At 43.5% G+C, this 17119-nt stretch overlaps 1 protein-coding gene across 2 annotated transcripts in view; it reads right to left on the reverse strand.

The window, feature by feature from the left end:
- Positions 1-17119, reverse strand: part of camkmt (calmodulin-lysine N-methyltransferase) — a 391947-nt gene that overhangs the window by 68332 nt on the left and 306496 nt on the right. For both annotated transcript variants that reach the window (XM_038813436.1, XM_038813430.1), the window contains exons 6-7: positions 16662-16725; positions 5982-6048 (exon numbers count right to left, since the gene is read on the reverse strand). In XM_038813436.1, the coding sequence (XP_038669364.1) occupies positions 5982-6048; positions 16662-16725 (131 nt within the window). The remainder of the gene's footprint in view (positions 1-5981; positions 6049-16661; positions 16726-17119) is intronic.

Raw genomic sequence — 17119 nt, forward strand, 5'->3', positions numbered from 1 at the left:
TGTTTAGTACTTTTTCCCCCTATCCACGATGATTTTTCTAAGTTCCTCCCTTTCTATGGGTTGTAATGCAGAACAAGAATGTGGCGACTCGGGGCTTTTCACAGTAACTTCATTGAAGCCTACTTGTGACAGTAAGCGATTATTATTTGTATTACCTCTACATTATCTGTTACTATTGGAATGGTACCAATGTCTTCCATGGTGAAAACTGAGGTAAAATATTGATTTAGCATCTCTACCATTTCTGTGTTGCCCGCTATTAACTACCCCATTTCATCCACCAAGGGACCAACATTCACTTTAGATACTCTCTTCTCTTTTATATACTTACAGAAGCTTTAACTATCTTTTTGTATATCTTGCACTAGTTTTTTTTCATAATTTACTTTTGTTCTTTTAATAAATTTTTTAGTAACCCTTTATTGATCTTTAAAAATTTCCCAATCTTCGAGCCCACCACTTGCCTTTGCAATATGGTATGCATTCAATTTTGTCTTCAGCCATGGATGTTTTTTTCCCCCTCTTACAATTTTTGGTCCTCTCTGGAATATACTTTAGTTGGGAAAAATGTAATATTTCCTGTCCATCAACTGTCCTATCTTTTAATCTTCCTGCCCAGTCCATTATGGCCACATCTGTCCTCATGCCAATGTAATTATGTTTATTTAACTCCAGAATGCGAGTGTGGAACTCCAGTTTCTCACCCTCAATCTGAATTTGAAATTCTATCATGCGATGATCACTCTTCCCGAGTGGATCGTTAACTATGAGGTCATTATTTGACCCACTTCTCATTGCATAATACCAAATCCAGCATAACCTGCTCCCTGGTTGGTTCCACAACATATTGCTCCAAGAAACAATCTCTAACACATTCAATGAATTCTCCCTCAAGGATACCAGTGCCAATTGGATTAACCCAGTCTATATGCATATTAAAGTCACCCATGATTATTGTCCACTCTGGCTTTCGCACTTTTTAAATCTCCGCTCTGACTCTCAGCTTCCACTCTTTTTAAATCTCTGCTCTAACTTGCGGTTCCCGCTCTTTTTAAATCTCAATTGTTTTAAACTGTTTTCGAATTTGTGGGAATCCCCTACTCGGTAAGAAAAGTTTCTTCTCACCTCTGGTTTCGCTTAAGCCATAAACCATTCGACTTTAAAATCAGGCCCATGCTGATAAAAAGACATCTGGCTGACTGAATATTTAAAATCTATTTCAGCATTCTGTTTTGACAATGTCTACGATGAATCTAAAGAACCGATTCAGTACGTACTGAACAATGTTGCAGTTGTACTTGAGCAGCTCCACAGCAATCTGATTCAATGCTGATTTAAATATCAAATCTAATTTATCAATTCTCTGGAACATTCAGGTGGAATTAGAAGACAACCAAAATAAAAAATGCAGAGGGTAGAATTAGTAGCAAGTCTTCCTAACAACAGAACCAGGAGTGTCCACCACTTTTGCATTCTTCCTTTTCCCGTTTCCCAAGCAATTGCTGCTGGCAGCATGCATGGATGACACGTGAAATTCCGAGTTGGAAGAAGCTTTTCAGTGGTCAAACCCGCCATCAGCTGACAATTCCGCAGCTATGGGTGGGCTGTATGAGAGCCTCTTGGTCATACAGGGAGGCTTTGCATCACAGCCAAAACGTTCCTGCCCAATTCCATTGACATTAACATCAGAATTATTGAGCGAGTGTTTTTTTTCTCAAATTTAAATTTCACTTGTAAATACGTCACATTTCACTGATTTCACTTTTTTCACATATGCATTATCGTTATCTGACTAGATTAGCTTAGTCAGAGGTCTAAATGTACTAGCACGCCTCATAGTTGGCATGAATTGATGGTTTCAGGGGTGTTAGGGACATTGATTTTATTGTGGGAGAAACATGGTGCATTTTTGTTCATTCTTTATTAAATGTTCATCTTAATGTCCAGTGTTGTACGTGCCACTCTGTGGGACACGACTGAAGTTGCAAGCTGAGCTAGCCCTCGTTTCTATTCATGTTAAAGAGCATTGTCTGAGATGACCCTCAGCCGGGATAAATGAAAAGTTGTAGGTGAACACAAAGCTTTGTATTTAACAGAGAGATGGGCCTATAAGATCCACACTCTGTTGGACCACTATCCTTCTTCAGGATCAAAGAGACTGATGCCTGCGCAAGCATAGCCGATAACTCCCCCCATGCCAGTGAGTCATTATACATCCCCAGGAGATGGGGCGCCATCTCTGCCAAGAACTGTTTTTAACATTCCACCGGAAAGCCATCTTCACCTGGTGCCTTCCCCAATTGCATCAACCCAATACACTCCATTGTCTCCTGCAATCCCAATGACACCTCCAATCCCTGTCCCTTCCCTCTAACCACCTCCGGGAACACCAACCTGTCTAAAAACTGCCCCATTGCTGCACCTCCCGCAGGGCTCAGATCTAAACAGCCCCCGATAAAAGGCCTCAAATGCCTCATGAACGGAAAGCTTTGGAAGGACTTTGCCAGCCAGCACGCTGAGGTGGGCACAGTTGGATGATACTGATCCTACCCTCTAGGCATCTCATTTTCTTACCGTGACTGATTGTCCCGACAACCCTCACCACACCCAGGACTCCAGGTCTTTCCCATGTCACTCCTTCAGACCCCTAACCCCACCCTCTGTCCTTCCCTTGGAAGGATCCCTCTTCCATTTCTCCACGCAGCCAAACCTCAATCTTCACGCCACCACTCTCCACCCGAACTCGCCCTTTCTGGTCCCGGGTCATGCAAACTGCCATTCTCCTGCTCACCTCCCTTGTGCAACAGAGGACAAGGAAGACAATCGCTGACCTTGGACACAGCTGCACAAAGCTGACTGGCACACAATGTCTTTAAACAAATGTGAATTGTGTGCGGAAAGATTTTCTTGCGCCATTTACTTTATCTTGAATGTAGGATGCAATTGCAAAATGTTTTACATTAATGTGCATTCATGGCGTGAAAATGTATTAGAAGAACCCACCACAGGATGGCATGAGGCTCAGCACGCCACAGACATGCCACAGACTTAATCATGGCATCTCAACCCACTGTCGGGAAATCAACGTTTCACATCCTTTGTAATTCAATCACCTGGATCTCTACAATTCCAGTTCTTATGGACTCTATAAGATACTCCCCATTTTTTACAGCTAACGTTTCACCTCCAGAATTCAGGCAGAGATATTAGCCTTGAGATCACTCCGGAATTAATCCGTTTAAAGACTTGTCATGTGGCAGGGAGTTTCATTCCATCATTGGTTAGTTTTTATGTGTCAGCGACTCTGCTTGGTACAGACACCAACATTTAGTGTGTTGTTATTCCATTTCCCATTCACGCAAGTAGATCAATGATTGTGACGCTGTTATTGCAGGTCTATTGAGGAATAATCCACAGTAGATTATCTAGAAATCCTACACTCTATCTATTTTAATCGGCACAGCTTTAAGTGATACTAATCTGACTGATACTAGAGTAGACAGATCATTTCATTGGGGAAAACTGCGTGGACTGGATTGTTTTTGAAAAGAAGTCTCTGATTAAATTAATGAGGCAGTAAAGTTCCATAAAATTATATTTCCACTGTTTCATTTTCACCAATAAAGCACTGAAATGAATAAAAATTAAAACATTAAAATGCGGTTTGAATATTAAATCCTTTACATTACAGGTATAAAGCCTGTAAAAGGAGATTAAAGATATTACTCTTTATCTCTGCCAAGCATTTATCTCCCCGATTACCAACTCTATTGTCTTAAAGCTATCACAGATATTAAAACCTGTTTAACTGATTAAAACATTGTAATCAGCTATTTTTTCTTGTGTATACACAAAAGAAAATGTTTAATCATTGCTCCAGGAAGTACATCAAAATAATGTTCCTTAACCAAGGCTTTGGGTTACCTAGAATTGGAAGCATTGTTTCACAGCACTTCTTGGCAGAATTTCAAGCTTTTATCCCTTCCAATTTTCTCTGGTCTTCTGATTGATGTGGTGTTGTAGTTCTGAGCTGTTCCCAATTAGTCATTCTTCCAATGAGTGTCTTAACTAGTGACTGTCAGCAAACTATTCACTAATGGCAGCATTACAACTGAGCCAGATTTACCCTCCACTATTAGGACTTTCCAGCAGGCACCACTGCACAACAACAATTGCCTAATTCTTGTCCCCTATCTAGGGATGCTGAATCCAATTGCTACAACCCGATAACTGAGCTGCCCAAGATTGGCCAACTCCGCACAGGCCAGGGGTCAAGCCTGGGGCATTACTGGTCTGGAAGCAATTATCAATTCATGCAGCACAGAGCATATCCTCATTGAGCTTCCTTCTTGGCTCTGAACCAAAAATAATGCTCCTGATCACCTCAATTTGGATGAAATTTATTGTTTCATTATACATCTCTGTTCTGCCTAGTACCAATTTACCCTAAAGCAAATGCATCTCTAATGGACTAGATCATGAAACAGGACTGAGACTGTAAGGAGTAAAAACAGAAGTGCTAGCTGAACTCAGCAGGTCTGGCAGCATCCATGGAGAGAGAAACAGGACCAATGTTCCTTATGACCCTTCTGCAGAACTTCTCTCTCCACAGATCTGCCAGAACTGCTGAGTTTATCTAGCGTTTTCTGTTTTTGAGGGCGATTCTCCGAGCCCTGCGCCGGGCCAGAGAATCGCCGCAACCACACCACGACACCGGCGCGCGATTCTCTGAGGTGCGGAGAATGGCCGCCATTTGCGCCAGCGTGTTTGGCGCGGCGCCGGCCGCTGGAATTGGCGGGCTGCCGATTCTCCGGCCCGGATGGGCCGAGCAGCCGCCCCAATACGACAGAGTCCCGCTGGCGCTGTTCACCTCTTGTCGCTGCCGGTGGGAACTCTCGGGGGGGTGGCCTGTGGGTGGGGGTGGGCTCCTTCACCGGGTGGGGGGGGCTCCAATGGGGTCCGGCCTACTTTCCGGCGTGGCCGGCCTCTGAACACCGACCCCATGTTGGGTCGGGGCTGGCGCGCGTAAGAAGTTCCCCGCGCATGCGCAGGATGGCGTGGCCCAACTGTGCATGCGCAGGATTGATCTGGCCCAACTGCGCATGCGCGGGTTGGCACGGCGCCCATTTGGCGCTGCGTAAGGAGGCTGGAGCAGCGTGAACCGCTCCAGTGCCGTGCTGGCCCCCATAGGTCGTGCCCGGGCCCTGTTCGCGCCGTCGTGAAACACAACAGCGTTCACGAAGGCGCGAACACTTGGCCTCCATATCGGAGAATCACCCCCTTTATTTCAGATTTCCAGAATCCGCAGTATTTTGCTTTTATTTGGAGTCTGCAAGCGTTTTTTGAGTGTTTACCTGTCTTTATACCTGAAGTTGAGGCAAATATAGGCAACCAGCTATGAAGGAGATAGTTAAAAACTAACAAGCATTTATTTTAAATTTCCAATTCAAATTATTTAGACTTCGACAAAACAAAAACTGCTTTCCTGATTAAACAGGTTGCATCAAAAAAGTACGTTATATTCCCTTTAACCAGAGAAACAATGATTTTCATTGCATTATAATGTATTGTCATTCTAAAAGAATACGATGAAACATATAACGTCCATTTTATTGTTACAGAAGAGAAGTACAATCGTTAACAATTTCAGTTTCCCCTTCAGTAATATGAAAAAACTTACCTTCATTAGGAAAGCACACTTGTTCCTAATTTGATCCAATTCAGGTGATTTCAATTCTTTTCCACTACCTGTTTTCCCAGAAATGCTCGACTTGCTCCAGTGATTTTCCTGATATTGTTTACAGATATTTATAGAATTCTGCTCAAAAGTTACTGTAGTTTCAATATTGTTGAAAAACATTTCCAGCATAAATCTCAAATAGTCCGCCAGGAATGGCATGTGCTCAGTTTTATGGAAAAATACATACAAATTGCTACAATTTTCCTTCTAACAAAGGAACAAAAATAAGGGAATTTCTTACCGGCTTGAAACAGAAGACGCCCCGAATAGTCCATGCTTCTTGTTTCTTTCGATGATGTCGCTAACATCTGAAAAGTTTTGTTTAATCAAGGATGAAAACAAAGTTATAGCTGTCAGATGCATGAATCTTTTTAAAATAGAAAACATTTGGAGTTTTATCATTTGGCTCATGGGTGGGCTGTTGTTATTCTCTTCTCTCGCACCTCCGCCCATGGGTTTCACAGTGGCATGGAGTGGCTTCAATGGGAAATCCCATTCACAAGCAGCAGGAAGAAAGAATCCTGCCACCAGCAAATGGCGCGCTGCCAAGAAACACGCGCCTGGGGCCAGGGAATCCTGGCCCGCTTCTTTGGATCTCTCTTTATCCAAATCCCCAATCACCCTCCAACTCCAATTAATTTTCCTTTGCCCGTGGAGACGGGTGGCATGGTAGCACAGTGGTTAGCACTGTTACTTCACAGTGCCAGGGTCCCAAGTTCGATTCCTGGCTAGGGTCACTGTCTGTGCGGAGTCTGCACATTCTCCCCGTGTCCGTGTGGGTTTCCTCTAGGAGTTCCGGTTTCCTCCCACAAGTCCCGAAAGACGTGTTGTTCGGTAATTTGGACATTCTGGATTTTCTCTCAGCATACCCGAACAGGTGCTGGAATATGGCGACTAGGGACTTTTCACAGTAACTTCATTACATTGTTAATGTCAGCCTATACAGGAAAGATTTTAAAAAAGCACTCTCTGTATCAAGTATCATTGGGCCTTACTGACCTCTGCCAGAACTACTCTAGAATCATTCATTGAGAACAAGATTTTTGTTTTCATAAAATCACTCTCCCAACACCTCCACCACCATTGTCACCAGGACAAGGAATCTGTGGGCTTCTTTATCAGCAAGATAGAGCTCATTCATTCAGCTGCTTCCCTCACATCCCATCTTTTACTTACCCAAGCAGAATGTACCCCCTGCCCCATTCCCACTTAACAGCCAACTACCTAACTTCCTTTCCTGACCTCCATACCAGCTGACATTGTAAATAGTTCTCTCTCCTCTGACATGGTATCTGGTAGTGTGCCGATATTTACACAGGCTACAAACAGATCATTGATGTACAGCTTCCAATTGAAATGAATCTCCAAATAGTACTTGAAGATTTAAGGTAATGAGAATATGACCAACTATTTTTGAAATGTTAGGAACAGTGTGCAATATTTTAAGGATACTTTGATGGCATGTCAAGGAGATATAGGAAAATAGTAGGTCTGTCAGCAAAGTTAAAACCCATGGAACAAAAGAGATAGTGCCAATAATTGGCAGGAAACTGAGATTGGTTGTAGAATCATTGAATTCCTACAGTGCAGAAGGAGGTCATTCGGCCCATCGGGTCTGCACTAACCCTCTGAAAGAGCATCCTACTAGGCCCACTCTCCTGCCCTAACCCTGTAACACCATAACCCCACCTAACCTGCACATCTTTGAACTGTGCAAGGAAACTGCAACAGCCGGAGGAAATCCATGCAGACATGGGGAGAAAGTGCAAACTCCACACGGCCACCCAACGTCGGATCTGAACCCGGGTCCCTGGCGCTGTGAGGCAGCAGTGTTTTTTAAAAATATAAATTCAGATACCCAATTATTTTTTTCTCAAATTAAGGGGCAATTTAGTGTGGCCAATCCACCTAACTTGCACATCTTTGGGTCGTGGGGGTGAAACCCACTCAGACACGGGGGAGAATGTGCAAACTCCACATGACAGTGACCCAGGGCCGGGATTCGAACCCGGGTCCTCAGCACTGTAGGCTGCAGTGCTAACACTGTGCCGCGTGCCGTCCTATGAGGCAGGAGTGTTAACCACTGTGCCACCATGTCGCCGCCGTGTGAATGACTCTTTTCCAACTTGGAGGAAGGTATATAGTGATGTTCTCCAAATGCTGGTACTCGGGCTATTGTTTTTCTTGATTGTATTAATCACTTGGATCTGGGTGTATAGGGCACAATTTCAAAATTTGCAGATGATGCAAAATTTGGAAGTGTAGTGAACTGTAAGGAAGATGGTGATGGAATTCAAGAGCACACAGGCTGGTAGAATGGGCTGACACATGAAGGATGAAATTTAACGCAGAGAAGTGCTGAGTGATGCATTTTAGGAGGAATAATGGAGAGAGGCAATATAAAGGATAAAATACTAAAGGAAATTCAGGAACAGAGGGACTTGGGGTCATATGTGCAAATTATTGAAGGTGGCAGGGCAGGTTGATAAAGTGATTATTAAGGCATCCAGGGGACCCTGGACTTTATAAATGCAGGACGAGAAAATAAAAGCAAGGAAGTTATTATGAGCATTTGTAATGCACTGTTTCGACTTTAACTGGAGTATTGTATCCAATTCTGGACACCCACCTTTCGGGAGGATTTGAAGGCTTTACAATAATGGTTCCAGGGAAGAGGAAACTCAGTTACATGGACAGAATGGAAAAGCTGGGGATATTCTCCGTACCGGCCTCCCCGAACAGGCGCCGGAATGTGGCAACTAGGGGCTTTTCACAGTAACTTCATTGAAGCCTACTTGTGACAATAAGCGATTTTCATTTCATACAGCAGAGAAAGTTGATAGAGGGCGGAATAGAAGCGTTCAGAATCATGAAGGGTCTATACAGAGCAGATAGGGAGAAACTGTTCCCATTGGTGAATGGGTCAAGAACTAATGGCCACAGATTTAAGGTGATTGACAAAAGAATCAATGACGGCATAAGGAAAGACTTTATGCAGCAGGCAGTTAAATCAAATGGGCTACCTGAAAGGGCAATGAAGGCAGGCTCAATTGTGGCTTTCAAACAACAACTGGATAAGTACTTGAAGGGAAACAATTTTCAGGGCTCTGGGAAAAATGTTAGAGAATGGGACTCATTAAATTATTCTTGCAGAGAGCAGCATGGCCTCGTTCCGTGCTGTAATCATTCTCTGGTTCTTTTAGTTGTGGTGGGAAGGAAGCTAAACTTTGGGATGGCAATGTACTGAGGTTGTGTGTCCCTATGTTCAGCCAAGGAAGTTTATGGAGTTGAGATAAGGTATTTGCAAGAACTGCAATGAATGGCTTCAGTTTTTCTGGCATTTAGGTCGACAACATTTCAATTCATCTAGCTCTTAGTGTCAGATAAGCACTGGTAAGTGACAACAACATGTATTTTGCATTAGAAGTGGACAGTCAAACTGGCTTATTTTAGCTTTAAAAAAAGAGGAAATAGTCAATTTGCTCACAGCTTTCCCGGATAGTAATGATTCTTGTTGGGATATGGTTCCGGGGCTCCCTGCAGTCCTATAGCTTTCTCCAAGGGAATATGTTCTATGTGTGGGGCTTGACATTATGCATCATTAAGTATTTTTGCTTTTGCAGGAGAGGAATGTATCACAGTAAAGGTAAATCCGCTCCATTTAAATACAGTCCCTGGCTGCTTTCCCCCCCTTCCTCAGGTGAATTGCAGTGCTCCTACTATCACTCTGACCGAGGTTAACCAACTCATACACACACACACACCAAAATCAAATCTGGGATCAGATTTGAAAGCAAATATCACCTTCTCAGTCCATAAACCATCTCTTTAGCACGAGCAGATAATGCTGTAAACCCATGTGTGCTTCCATAGAAGGCCACAGAAAAATGTCTTATTTTTCCCTTATAAATGCTCTTGGGCACTTGCCAGTATTTTCGCAGAGGTGTTACTAAGGATCAAGCAGTGCTTTGCATTGAGAAGGTGTGAGGCAACCTATTGAATTAACAAACAGGAGCGTCCTTGGATGAGACGTTTTTATAAACTAAAAAAATGAATTATAGATACAGCCAAATCTCTCTACACATTAATGGAGTTGGATTGCACATATATAGTGGAATTAGAGTGCATATATAAAAGAGACTCCTTGTAAATAGTGCATTCTTTTTTTATTTTGACCACTCGTACACTACATGTTTAATCCGTCTCATTGCTTAAACTGACAAAATGCATAACGATTAGCCCTACAGTGCATTAACAAGGTGGAAAAAGCTGAGGAAATTATAATGGACAGAGATTCTGCAGCAGCAGCCAAGGTTTTTCTTTTTTAAGAGTCCCCTCAGGCTTTTTAGTGTTGAACTGGTTAGGACGTAAAATCAATGGGCCAGGGATCAACAATAATTTTCTATCACCTAAATAGCAAAAACTGGTATAGTTATTATCTATAATTAATTATAATCCTTTAGCTTTTCAATCTATTTTTTTCTTCCAAAATGATGAATGGCAATGGCAAGTGGGTAAAAAGCTTGCCATCTGGACTTAAAGTTGCAGGTTCCATTCCTGACCATTGTCAAATCGGCTGATCTCAGCTGGGATGCTGCACTGGCCTCACGCATCCTGGTAGGGAGGGAGTCTGCACTTGATCACTACCCAATGGCCCTGCTGGAAGAAGTGGGTGACTGATGTTGGGTGAGAACAACACCAGTCTCTGGCAGTGATATCACCCACATAACTGCAGTCACCTGGCATCCAGACTTGCGCAAGAAAAATGGTCACATGGGTGATTTACTGGAGGTGTAGGCATCTGTGGAACTTTAACTTACCTCCCAGCAAGAGGAATAGATGCCCCCAGCACAGGTGGACAACTGGGCAAAGGAAAGGATAACACAACACGTATTGGAATTATTACAGCACCTCATCATGTCCTCATGATGTCACTTATGTACAGCAAGACCTCACACTCAGCAAATAAAAGAATAAGCAGGTAATTTTTAAATGTTTGATTGAGGGGTGAAACTTGGCTAGGCACCAGATGAAACTGCTGCTTAAATAGACCCATTGGATATTTTACAGCCACCTAACCATACCATCTGGGCTTCAGTTTTGTATCTCTCCCAAGACACCTCCTCCAATAATGAGCAAACTCCCTCAATATTGGACGGATGCATAGCCTAGATTGTCTGACCAAAGAAGGGCTTGAACCCTCAGCCTTCTAACTCAAGAGGTGAGAATGCGACACCAACAACACTCAAGATGTTCAATATGATCCAGCCTGCTTGATTGGCATCCCAAACACCACCTTAAACACTCACTCACTCCATCACTGACACACAGTAGCAGCAGTGTGTACCAGCTATAAGGTACACTGCAGCAACTCACCAAGGCTCCTTCGACAGCACCTCCCAAACCTGTGACCGCTGCCACCTAGGACAAGGATAGCAGATGCATGGGAACAACACCAGCTACAAGTTCCCCATCAAACCACACATCATTCCAGCTTGGAATTATATTGTTGTTCTTTCACTGTCGCTGGACCAAAATCCTGGAACTCCCTCTGTAACAGTGCCGTGAGTATACCTACACCACACGGACTGCAGTGGTTCAAGGAGGTGGCCCACCACCATCTTCTCAAAGGCAATTTGGGATGGGGAACAAATACTGGCCTAGCCAGCGATGCCCAGATCCTCATGTTCAGCCCATGGACATTCGATGAGAGGAAGATGATGGAGGCATACAGCTTCTGGACCCTGGAGGAACACGTGCATGTCATGGTGGGTGGAGCGTCAGCCAAATGCACCTCTGCCAAGCAGTCCTCAGAAGCTGGAAGGTCTAAACATTGCAGCTTCAACTTTGCTGAGACTTTGTACTTCCAGGGACTTCGCTGAGGCTTTGGACTATCATCCAGGGACTTTGCCGTGGACTCAAGAATTATTTTAGGGGCGATGGGAGCCTCGAGTTTGTGGGTGTCAAGGTAGTAGGAGGAGCTGATGACGACGAGCGGGAATGGGGGGTGTGGTGTCTAGGTCTGAAGGGTGGGTGGATTTCAGGCGAACATGCTCACAGGGAGTGGGGAGGTGGAGTTAACTGGTGGCTACTGGGGGGCCAACTCACGGTGGGTATGATAGGAGGGAATGGTTAAGGTAGCAGGGAACAGAGGGAGCTGGTCAGTTGGGTGTTTGATGATATTGGCTAACGAGGGTTGCTAGTCAGGACACAGAGATACACAGGGGGATGTGGTGGGGGGGATGGGAAGGAAGAGGTCGGAGAGGGTCAATGTGAATGGGAATGCTCTGTCAGGAAGGGAACATGCACGTTCATTTGGACATCCTGGAAAAATAACGGTTTGGTCTGGAGGGTGACAGTGGGGAAGTTGAATGTGATGTCATGGGGATCAATGGAGGAAAGGACATGGGTGACTGGGGGAGGGGAAATTGTGGGGTAGCTCATTAAAAAATATAACCACTGCCATAGTTCTCAAATTGAAAGCAAACAGCACCGCAAAGCCTTTAGAGGGATGCTGGAAGAAAATAGTAGACAATTTGTGTGAAAGTGAATATATTTGCAAATGTTCAATTAGTTACAATTATTGTGTTCACCAATGCAACAAGTTCTGAACCAAATTGTTTGATTTCTCAAGGCCTTCCACCCCTCCGAGGTGCTGCCCTGACATCTACAGCAGGGGTGCAGGTAGTCTGCAGTTGTTTGCTCTCGTGCCTTTGATGATGTCAGCTACCGTCCTCACTGAGGGTTTCAAACACACCTGGAATGATGTTCCCCTGCCTCATGCTGACCACCACTATGAGTTGGAAGGACGCTTCCAGAGACTCACCTACTGACTCAGACAGCGGGTGGGTGTTCTCCAGCAGCCTTTCCAGTTCCAGGGGGTCGTCTCTAGAAAGTGACACCAAACCGAATCTAGAGCTGTGCCCCACCGAGGTGCATGTATTAATAATAATAATCTTTATCTGTATTACAAGTAGGCTAACATTAACACTGCAATGAAGTTACTGTGAAAAGCCCCTAATCGCCACATTCTGTCACCTGTTCGGGTACACAGAGGGAGAATTCAGAATGTCCAATTCACCTAATAGCACGTCTTTCGGGACTTTGTGGGATGAAACCAAAGTGCCCGGAGGAAATCTACGCAGACACGGGGAGGTGGGAGCCTCGGGTTTGTGGGATTCAAGGTAGTAGGAGGAGCTGATGGTGGCAAGCGGGTATAGAGGGACAGTGACCCAAGCCAGGAATCGAACCCGAGACCTTGGAGCTGTGAAGCAACAGTGCTATCCACTGTGCTACCCTCATAGTTGGTGTGCTTCCTGGATCTGTCCCAGGAATAGAATACATCCCCATGCACCCTCCCCATGCATCCTCTGATCAAGGCCTGAAGAATGTCATGGCTGATGTGGGGTGTTGCCTTATTCTTGTGCACGGAAGACATCTGTAATGACTTTCTGGCCACATGTGGGCTGGAGAGTGAGTGTGCAACTGACGTTTAAATATGGACCTTCAACGCTGCTAACTGACGGCGGAACGGGGAATCAGATCACGGCCTACAGGTGATTCAGCTCGATACTCGTCTGTGCATAAGTAATGAGCTTCCAAACACAGACTCAGATGAGAGTACCCACCATTCCAAGCAGGGAGGTGGGCACCACAGAAACCATCCACCACTGCACTTAGTCTCATAAATGGAAAATTACACCCATTAACTTTTTCTCTCTTTATCAATGCCACCAGACTTGCTGAGTGGTTGTAACAATGTCTCTTTTAATTCACCTGTCAAGCCCTTACTGGCAATGACAAAATCAGCCATGTTTGTCCTTAATGAACCATATTTCCCTCAGCCACTGTCTTTCTCTTCGTGAAAACCTTTATAACCATGATACCGCTGCAAGATTTTCTTTGTATTTTTTCTTACTTTAATTTTATTTGTATCCTTTAGTTCCCTTTTGCACTCTCGGTCTACCACTTTTCTTTATATAAAAGCCTCTTCTTATAGCTTATGTTGCATTTAGCCAATTTATTGGCCATGCTTGCCAATTACACAATGTCACTTCGGAGTTTTGTACTTGCCTTGGACTATAGCAAATACCTCTTCAAATATCAAGTTTCAGGGTGGGAGATATAGGAGGGATGTCCGAGGTAGGTTCTTTACTGAGAGAGTGGTTAGGGTGTGGAATGGACTGCCTGCTGTGATAGTGGAGTCGGACACTTTCGGAATTTTCAAGCGGTTATTGGATAGGCACATGGAGCACACCAGAATGACAGGAGTGGGATAGCTTGATCTTGGTTTCGGACAATGCTCGGCACAACGTCGAGGGCCGAAGGGCCTGTTCTGTGCTGTACTGTTCTATGTTATAGATGTTTAAAAATGATCATGCTGAAAGCATCCAATTCATATCTTCCCCCAGCTAGTATTCACGGTGACCAAAAGAATGTCAAGAGCCTGGGGTTGCAGGTTGCAGACTTAATCTCCCAGCAGCCAATCTCCCAGTCTACTGCCCAGAAATCAAGCATTTCCTGCATGATCTTTTGGTGTTGGTCAGTGATTATCTGTGCACTGGAGGAATGGAAGTTATTGCAGCTCATGAATGCAATGCCAACACATTCCTTGTAACAAATATGACTTGCCAATAAATGGTGTGCTTTGATGCTGACGTGCAAGTAAATGAGTGAATGGTGGATTGCCTCTGTATGTGAAAGGTCAGTCAGAGGTGGTGGGGAAGAGGAACAAGCAACGGTGATGACCATTAGCCTGAAGGGTGCTGATCCTTCCAAAATGACCTTCTTCAAATCACTCCAATGCTTCTAGGCCCACATTTTCTGGGGTCAATGTACCATGTAAAATTTGAATTGTCGTGGTTTATCAACTTATTTAAGCTCCAGGAGAGAGATCATTAAACACGGGTAACATTTGCGATTTTCTTCTACAACAAATCAGTTATTATTACTGGACAGGAATGATCAATGCATGAACTTCAAAAGAATGTTACCTTCGCAATCACACAGCAGACATGCAATCGGTAGCTGAGTCAGGACACCTAATCAAGAAGTTAAATATTCCTATTATAGCGGGAGAGGGAAGAAAGCAACCAAAGAAAACACGGTTCCCCTTTTTTTATGAATGGTACTTAATTGTCAGAATAACACGAATCTGCCCAACATAGCTGTTTGGTTGTTGGATGTGGGAGGGAAGTTGTCCTTTTGAATACTTCTGGTCATAACCACTGTAAAGAATTATAATACTATCATCACAGGCATTTAGTTTATCCCATGTGAAATAGAAATGCCTTTCAGATGGGCCCAAAGTGTCATTTCCAGCAAAAGAATAAAAATTCTCTTATAAATTCAGCCATTTCTTTCTCCCATTCCAAAGGCACTTTTTGCTGATTTGATTTCCTCTTATTTTCAACAAGCAGTGAGAAAAGTATATTATTTTGGAAAAAAATATACTTTTAGTAGTTGCAAGTTAGAAAACTTAATTTTGATCCGCCAACACAATTAAATAAACCCATGCTGTTTCTCATTACGCTGAGGGACACAGTTCCTCATTATCCAACGTTTAGGTCACCCTAAATACTTTTTATTCGTATTCAGAAATCTGAATAGTTCCTTTTCATTTGGTTGAAACTTGCTACATTCATGAATATAATTCTGAGCTTGGCTACGCAGGAGAGCAATCTGTGTGTAAGGCAGTTGTGTTCTGTCCAGGTGAGCTACACATTTGCCAACCATATTTTGGGGCTCAAACATCTGATTGGGTGTTGCCTCCCACCTCACCACCGCCACCCCCACCCCTGGCACCTTGACCCCTTGCAGTGTTTCCATTTAAGCATGACCATCTTGCTATGATTAAGTGGATAATCGTAATAGCAACTTGTATTAAGATATCATCTTTTAAAAAAATTTTTAGAGTACCCAATTATTTTTTCCAATTAAGGGGCAATTTACAGTGGCCAATCTACCTACCCTGCAGATCTTTGGGTTGTGGGGGTGAAACCCACGCAGACACGGAGAGAATGTGCAAACTCCACACGGACAGTGACCCAGGGCCGGGATTCGAACACGGGTCCTCAGCGCCGTAGGCAGCAATGCTAACCACTGTGCCACCGTGCTGCCCAAGATATCATCTTTAATGTAAAATCCCAAAAGGAACTTTATGGGAGAGAATCAGATGCCAAGAAGCAGTGGAAGATCCAGAGTAGATAATCGGGAGCATGCTTGAAAAGACTCGAAGAGAGTGGTATAAAGTCAGAATATTTTGAGGTGGTGCTGCAGGGAGAGAATCATGCTGAAGATTTTACTGTTGATGGACCTGGGGAGGGAAATGCTGAGGAAGCCAGGGTCAAAGGTCACAGATCATGGACTGAGAAACAGGGCTGAGGAAGCTGGAAGTGGGAGAATCTAGGTTAGATTTTTTTTTTCACCCTTCCCAGAAAATTCCACATAATACTGACTTCATATAAAGTTTCTGGAGCACAGAGATGAATTGAGCACTCATTTTTTGTTTGATCAGGTACTTAATTCTAAGCTACTTCAGTCTACCTCATTTTCAAAGGCATCCACAGCAGGGCTTAATGAATGCAAGATGAATTCTGGTTTGCTCTTATCTTGATGAACAATAATCAACCTTTATACCTGGAATAAGAACAGAAAATGATGTGAAATGCAGATGCAACAACATCTGTGCAGAAAAGATAGGTGCGGTCTTTTGGTGTGATATTGGTATTTCCAAGATTTGTGGATTTTCCTTCTAGTTTCAGGAGTTATTTCTAGAAATTCATCAGGTTTTTTTCTTGTTGATTCTATTTGATTGAAAACAAATGTAGTACAATGCTCGTGACTACCAAATCAAAAATTCTTCTTACATTTGAAAAAAAAACTTCTGAGTTTTGAGATGAGATTGCATGAGGAAGGATACTTTTGATGGCTTTTTCATTCCCATCAGTTAATAGAAGTTCTTTGACATCTGCAGAAATAGCAACCTGCAGAAAGAAAATAGCATCGAACGATGAGCAAATATGCTTGTCTTGTGTGGAAGTGAAGACAGAAGTGACAAGCCTTCAGTATCATGCTTCTTCACCTATTTCTTAGTAACAATCTTCAATCTTTTTTCATTTTATGTCTGCATTATTTTAATCATTCAATCAAATCAGTCAATACTTTTATCATTCCATTTGCGGGAGCCTCTATCTTGCTATCATTCTGTTCGGTAATTGGATTGTGACAGTGGATGATGGTATTCTGAGAGGCTTTCATTTGCAGCCTTCTGTTTATCTAGTACAGCCATCATACTAGGCTGTCACTCTGCCTTTCAGCCTGCCTCTGTCTGCCCGCCTGATGCCCTTCACATAACTTTGCATTGGAAGCAGATGGCTT

This window comes from Scyliorhinus canicula, chromosome 1 (assembly GCF_902713615.1).
Source record: "Scyliorhinus canicula chromosome 1, sScyCan1.1, whole genome shotgun sequence".
NCBI classification, from domain to species: Eukaryota; Metazoa; Chordata; class Chondrichthyes; order Carcharhiniformes; family Scyliorhinidae; genus Scyliorhinus; species Scyliorhinus canicula.